At 41.2% G+C, this 7,159-nt stretch overlaps 1 protein-coding gene across 1 annotated transcript; it reads left to right on the plus strand.

Annotated features, from left to right (window-relative positions):
- The first annotated feature begins 2,795 nt into the window (after window positions 1-2,795).
- LOC120777631 lies at window positions 2,796-4,794 on the plus strand. The gene is made up of 2 exons (XM_040109084.1): window positions 2,796-2,950; window positions 3,021-4,794. The coding sequence occupies exons 1-2, from the start codon at window positions 2,884-2,886 to the stop codon at window positions 4,571-4,573; spliced, it is 1,620 nt and encodes a 539-aa protein (XP_039965018.1). The 5' UTR covers window positions 2,796-2,883; the 3' UTR covers window positions 4,574-4,794.
- The last annotated feature ends 2,365 nt before the right edge of the window (window positions 4,795-7,159 follow it).

Here is a 7,159-nt window from a genome sequence, read left to right on the forward strand (position 1 = left end):
TGTATAGGTACACAAGTGCTCTTTAAAATGAAGGAGCATATGAGTTCACGAGTGCAACAAAATTAAAGTCAACAAATGCCATTGAACTTAAAGGACAAAGGACTTTCTCCTACAAAACTTAACAGTACCATTTGAATAACTGTATTATTGATTCAACAAAACAACAATGCTTCCGAGTAACCCAGCACTACAGGACGTATACGTGACAGAGAGAATAACAAACATTTCTCAACGGTTATTGATAACCAACTCGTTATACCGTTACTTTGGATGGGCGAATGGAAAGTTACTAAAGTCGCAAAAGCAATTGGCACGGAACCATCGTACTGCAGACCAAAAAATTGATTTGCGCGGTGTTAATGACAGAAATGCGACATTACGAGTATTAACGCAAATCATAGTTTTGCATGGAGCGGCAAGCTCGCCAATTACGGAGCACATCAATTTAAGTGAACAACTGTTGTTGATGATTACGAACGGTACAACTTTCGTACATACATTGCGATTATAGAAATCTTGTATGGGTGTTTGTGCTCGAAAGCGGTCTACTATTCAGTCAATTTCTAATGCCTATGAGCAAGAAAGTGAAAGTTCTGAGTTGCAAAATTGAAGCCAAAAACAATTTTAAAATATAAACTAAAAGTGCTAAGGATAAAAATATATTTATATTTATTTAATGGTCAACAATGTTCTAGTGTGTTTTGAAGAAATGTATACATAAACACATACATACATACCTAAGTGTTGTCTGTATATATTATTACTAAAGTTTGTGGTTTTGGAGCTGTCATTTCATTCGAATGTCAATTAACCTTTGTCTGGCCAGGCGCCCTACGCAATTCTATTCTTTATAAATATTTGATGGAATAGGTAAGTCACGAGATTGTGCCGGCCATTGTTTTATGCCACTAAGGTGATCGGTTGTTGACTTTATTGCTTTATCGTAGTAATCAACAATAACCTATAATCGCGTAAGCGGTGTCTACGCCAATAAGGAAGAATCAACAATTCCCTTTTGCCTTTTTAAAAAAAGTTCACATGCAACATTACCTGCTATCGGTGAGTCAGTCTGCTATGTTTCTGACGGTTCGAGAATCAAAATTTGCCACCAAGGCACGAAATATTTCGGTATACTAATCACTCAATTTAACCAAAACATGCATTGGTTCCACCTGCACTTCATTGTTTTACGTCAATCATGGAGAATAAATAACAGATCCAGGACTGTTAAATATATTTTATAACGAAGTCCAAATATATAACGGGTATTTTAATAAGAGCGCTACAAAATTGTTCTTTTAATAAATCAAAAATAGTTTGGGATATCAATGAAATTCTTTCTTCCTGTGTATGTTCGATGCCATTTTGTATGGAACTCGGTTCCTTTTGCATGACCACCATGGGCACGCTTGCAGAAGTCCAGACGCTGAACCCAATTTTCGACAGTTTACAAGCATGAATCGGCCGAATTGCAGCAGGCAATTTCAAGTTCAATGTTCGTACAAAGTTCATCAATCGTCGCTGGCTTTTTGGCTTGATATAGCCCCACCGGAAGTAGTATAACGGCGTCAAAACGCACGACCGTGGCGACTGGACCATTTCGTGAGATAACTCGTTCACCAAACTAGGTTTTCAATAAATCGATTGTGGCATTCGCTGTGTGGCTTGTGTCGCTGTCCTGTCGGGACCACTTATTGTCCAAGTCCATATCATCCAATTCGGGCTAAAAATATTCGGTTATCATTGAGCGGTAGCGATTACCATTCACAGTAACGTGCTGGTCTTGATCGTCACGGAAGATGTATGGCCAATTGACGCCGCCGGCCTATAAAAAGCGCCAAACCGTAATTTTTCGGGATGTAATGGTGAACGTACGACGATTCTGCTGGTAGTAGTTTCAGTTCTTGCGTCGATTTTATCTTGGAAGGATGTAAGCCCAGATCTTTTCGCAAAATTCGCCACAACGACGTCACAGAGATGTCCAACGCTTGAGAACGACGTGTGAGAGACTGATCTAGACTGATTTGGGTCTTCCTCAATTGATGCGCCAGCGGCAGCAATATTCTCGACACTAGGGACACTTCATTCTCTCACCGGCACGCGAACGTTTGTCCACTCGACGCTCAAATGTTGATCTGACAGGACGATTATGACGATCATAAATTGAACGTAGCGCTCTTAAAGTTGAGGCCACTGACTCCGAATTTCGGTAGTAAATTTTAATAATTTTAGCTTGTTGTTGGATTGTATATCTTTCCATGATGAAATGTCAAACCTTACTGAAGAGAAATTTCAAAAGAACGAGAAGAAGTATGGCGTCGTTTGCTGTCTCTATCGTTCTACTTGTATATCGTCCTTATTGAAGAACCCGTTAGAAGTTCTGGGCATCATAATGGACAAGCGTCTATAACTGTCCAATTGAGATATTTTCATAGCCTCACGCGAAATCAGTCCTTTTGACCTAACCTAATCTAGACTATGAACCTTGGATGGATTTCATGTGTAATTCTTTTCCTCAACAACCTCTAGTTTTGTAAAACAATCAAAAGACAATATTCCTCTTTATTACTGATTGTTCGTCGAGGTTAATCCCAAACACTTTTCAACCCATGCAGCATATACATATGTATGTATGTACATATACAGCACGCACAGTAAAAGACTGTGTGGGTAAAGCTTTTCGCTATGAATAGGCCTAAGTCGACAAAGAGTGTCATGATAGGTAGACTTAAAAAAACTAACGATCACCCTAAAGCACAAATACATATAATATAAATGTTTTTAGTTTCAGTGGATAGGTGGATATTCTTGTCTGACTTTTTGCAATAGCTTGGAACATAATCATTAAAAATTTAACGGCATTGTACTTAGTAGGCAGGCGTAATGGCGACAGAGTCAAGCGCAGTTGAACATGAATCCAACGAGTCGGATGAAGACTGTGAGGTATACTGTAAGTCATATTTATAAACAAGCTACGACAATAAATTTGATTAGAATTATTGACATAAATATAATTTTAGTCCTCAAACCGGTCAACGAGTACAACATCGTGGAGAAAATCAAAGAAGCGAACAAGGTTTTATTTGAAGAAACGACCGAAGTTAATGAGAATGCAGTGTGTGCCGATGCCATCGACATCGCTGGAGATACAACAACAGAAACAGAGGTTGGTGTCCCACTACGCAAAGTGACTTTCGCACCTAATTTAGAAACTTACGAACCGGATAATGCGCTCTTGGAAACACTGAAACTTACACGTGAGTTCGAGGAAGCAGTTGCCGAGGCAAAGGAGCTCGATAGAAAATTGGCGACTATTTGTGAATATCAGACGATTACCGAAGAAACAAACGCAAACGCCGAAGAAATAACTAATACAGAAGTTGTTGAAGAAGATATGACAGATCAAAAAGTGGCAGAAACTCTGCCTTTAACAGAGGCAGCACAAGAAGGTGACGCAATTATGCCGGAGTCAACAGTGGATGTTCCAAGCGCAATAGCTGCTGAGTCAACCGCTCAGCCAGATGTCGAAGATGATATTATGGAAGAGATTTGTGAGGAAATTGTAGTAATGGATATGGAAAATAAGGAAGTAAAACCAGATACAATGAAGATGCCAGTAGACAACCCGCGACGCATGGTAAAAATGCGTACATTTGATTGCGCCGAAGAAGATCCACCAGATACAAATGAAGACGAGCAGGACAATAAAAGTCTGACTAACCTACTAACTTCCGATGGTGAAGAAGAGTGCTGCAGTGCTGCCACATTCGATATTAACGACGCCAATAGCGATCTTGACGTAGACGATATTGAAGCGGATACAAGTACAAACGAAGGCGAAGACAAAGCAAATATGCATGCCGACGAAGAACCCAACTCCTCGAATAATGATGTGACAAATACGGAGGGCTATGACAATGACGACGACGACGACGACGATGATCTCTCGATTATAGTTGCCTCTTATCTTCCCGATGATTTCGATCAGAAGCGCTTGAGCAGTGGTCGCCGCAAACCCATTAATAAATCACGGCGCTTACTCGCACCATTAAGTAAACGCTTTTCTTTCCGCGGTAAGTCACTAGCTCGTAATGCTATCGGCACAACAAGCCATGATGTAGATGGGTGTAGCAGTGGCCACAGCGCTACATCTCGAGCGCGCCGACCTCATTTACCCCCGCCGGAAGTGACCGATTTAAAATTGAACTACCGCACCTGCTGCGAATATCGACGTCACTTGTCGCAGCCCGAGAAACTACCCAAATATACGGGATATCTATCGGAATATGGACTGAGTCGCCAGCAACTGGAGGTGCGCGAAGAAAATTCGCAACGGCAACAGCGTTATGTATTGCAGCAGGCATTGAAGGCCAACGATGCGGAGATGCGCAAAATGCAGGACAATGAACGGGCCTTCACCACATGGTTGCGCAATAAAATGCGCTTTCCCATCAATAAAACCCGCAACATGTTCGATGTGAAGCACCGTAGTCCAGATGCTGGATTTGGCGGTGGCGCTGGCGCTTGTGGCGGCAAAAGTGCTGTGCGTAATGCTAGCGGAAAGCGGAAATGAAATGACTAATGAAGTCGTTTAGTTCAAGTAAAAAGGATCTGCCGTGGAATGGTGTAATCATGTTCGAGCTGGGAATATTGAGAGGCAGGATAGCAAACACAACAAAATACAATGAATTTTGCATTTTTATTTGGTTAATTATTCGTTAATGTTATAACATCTTTAGTCTTGCTCTGGCCTATGTATTGATTAAATTTTTATTATAGAAAATGTTTATAGTATTAGTGAAAAATTATTTGTTTTAAGATTTTTTGTCCCAATTGGCTCTTGAGGCGAATTTTTCTTCGGCAAAGTCATTCGCCATAGATAGAAACATATCCATGAGTGTGTTTTGGCGTTGTCCTGATGGAACACGAGTCCTCTCCTATAGGCCAAACTTGGTCCGAATTAAGAGTTTGGCTGTAGAGGAGCATCTCAAAGTAAATGATTTCCGTTCGATCCCATTAATTCAAAATCCCACAAATCAAATCCTTCCTGGCCGATAATTCTGGCTTGCGCCTTCTCACCGCGGTTCGACCACGACCATTTTTGCTTGACGTTGTCTACACTAACCTACTTTTCATCACCAATAACCACCCGCTTCAGAAATGGATCGATTTCGGTATGATTCAGAAGCGATTCGCAGACGGACATTGCGTCCATGAGATTTTTTTTTGTTAACTCGTGTGATACCCACACATTGGCTATTTTTGTTTCTAGCCTTATTGAATTGTTTCCGAAAGGTTTCATGTTGTTGTTGTTGTACCGGGTGTATAATCTCCGTTAGAATGAAGAGGATTAGATAAGTTGTCATCGACGTCATCCAACGGTAAGCCTAGAAAACGTGCGGTTTCGACGGGGTTGGACCACATGTGTGGGGTTAACAGGGCATGAAAAGAGGTGGTTGGTGTCATGAGGATACTCATTGCACGCTGGACATATGTTTGATATGTCAAGGTCTATTCTGGAGTAAGTAGGAGTTCAACCTGCTAAAGTAACCAGAACGAAGCTGCGCAAGCGTCGCTCTCGTTTCTTGCGGCAACTCGAGCTCTTCGTCTGCAATGGGTGGTGGTTTGACTCCAAGTACGGTATTCACTGAGAGGGAGTCGGAGAAGGTGTTAATGGCTCCACTACGAATAACGTTCAGTGCATGTCTGAAGTTAGTTTGGACCGAAGTCTGGTCGCCGTATTGTCTTATGTCGTCGATGTAGTTGATTCCTAGGAGGCAGTTCTGCTCCAAGCAGGTGACTGCAGGAATAATTTCTGCGAAAGCACCTCAGCCGAAACTGCTTGGAGAGGAATTCATTATGCTCTCTAACTGGGAGCATACGGGCCTATGCATGTGTTCTATGGGAGACATCAAAAGGAATCCTGTTAGGTCCGGAGTGATTGCAGCTTTCTCGCCTGCGTTTCACTGCATCTAAGCGACCATATTGGAGCGACGTAGTTAAAGACCGGCCGGCCTATTGACATGTATGTTGCCAACAACGTTTCTTTGCCTTTTCCCTATGTGCTGCCAGCGAGCGACTTAAGGATTTTGTTGCGGCTCTGTACTTGGCAATAATCGCAGTCGTGTGAGGAGTGAAGGAGCACAAGCTGTCTAATGTCACCCCTAAAATCTTAGGGTTATTGACAGTCGGAATCTTAATGCCATGGACTACAGTATTAAGAACTAGTCTATACTCCTTCGTCCAGTTTGTAAATATGGTCGTTGCGTATTTAGTGGGGGAGAGTGTTATGTTCCGTGCAGCGAGAATGCGAGAAAGGTCTAAGAGATAGCCGTTTACGTTTGAGCACACACCATCGATTTCATTGCCCGACGTCATTATCGTGAAGCGTACGAGATGATAGAAATGTTAGCTAATGTTTGCGGGAGTTTCGCGAAGAAGTTAAATATTAACGAGTAGAGGACACATCCCTGCGGAACTCCTCGTTAAATTTTTCTCAGTTTTGAGTTTTTACCTCGAAGTAGTACGGATGATTGACTACCGCTCAGGTATTTCATAGTCCAGCTCTTCAGTCCTGCAGGGAGCGTAGATTTTTCGGTGTCCTCAAGTAGCTATGTGAGATTGACTGCGTCAAAGGTTCCCTGTTTCCTGTTCAAAACACATAGTTTTGAAAAAAACGCATTTGATGTTTTACACTCAATTTGAGTATTCGTTTATATCTGCTACCAGCTACCTATTTTCAAACGTGGCAGAGCACCCGAGAACCCTTTGCTAATTATCGAAAACCTCGAAAGATATTTGTCGGATTTACTTAAAATTTCCAGAGAATATGTCTAAGATTTTACTTCAAGGAAATGCAAACAATTGTTTGAAAATTCTGGCTACCGCTAACACCATAAAGATATCAAGAAAGGAACATGGCTGATTTTGACATTATCGTATTCACATATTAACGTCAAATTGTTGGTCTTGAGCTAATGAAAGAACCTTATATTATTAAAGCGTAAACATACACATATTAATATTACAAATTTTTGATTTCACCCTGAAGATCAAATAGAATAAGCGAACGAAAATTATGTACATATATGACACATTATTTCGCTAGAACGCAGAACTAACGCTTTTATAACGAAAAGAAAAATGAAAGAATACAAGA

This window comes from Bactrocera tryoni, chromosome 5 (genome assembly GCF_016617805.1).
Source record: "Bactrocera tryoni isolate S06 chromosome 5, CSIRO_BtryS06_freeze2, whole genome shotgun sequence".
Lineage (NCBI taxonomy): Eukaryota > Metazoa > Arthropoda > Insecta > Diptera > Tephritidae > Bactrocera > Bactrocera tryoni.

What these genes read in the sequence shown, in the direction of transcription:
- LOC120777631 (XM_040109084.1), top strand. Translation starts at nt 2,884, where the DNA reads ATGGCGACAGAGTCAAGCGCAGTTGAACATGAATCCAACGAGTCGGAT. An exon ending in TGAAGACTGTGAGGTATACT is followed by an intron (nt 2,951 to 3,020) that starts GTAAGTCATATT and finishes ATATAATTTTAG; the next exon opens with TCCTCAAACCGGTCAACGAG.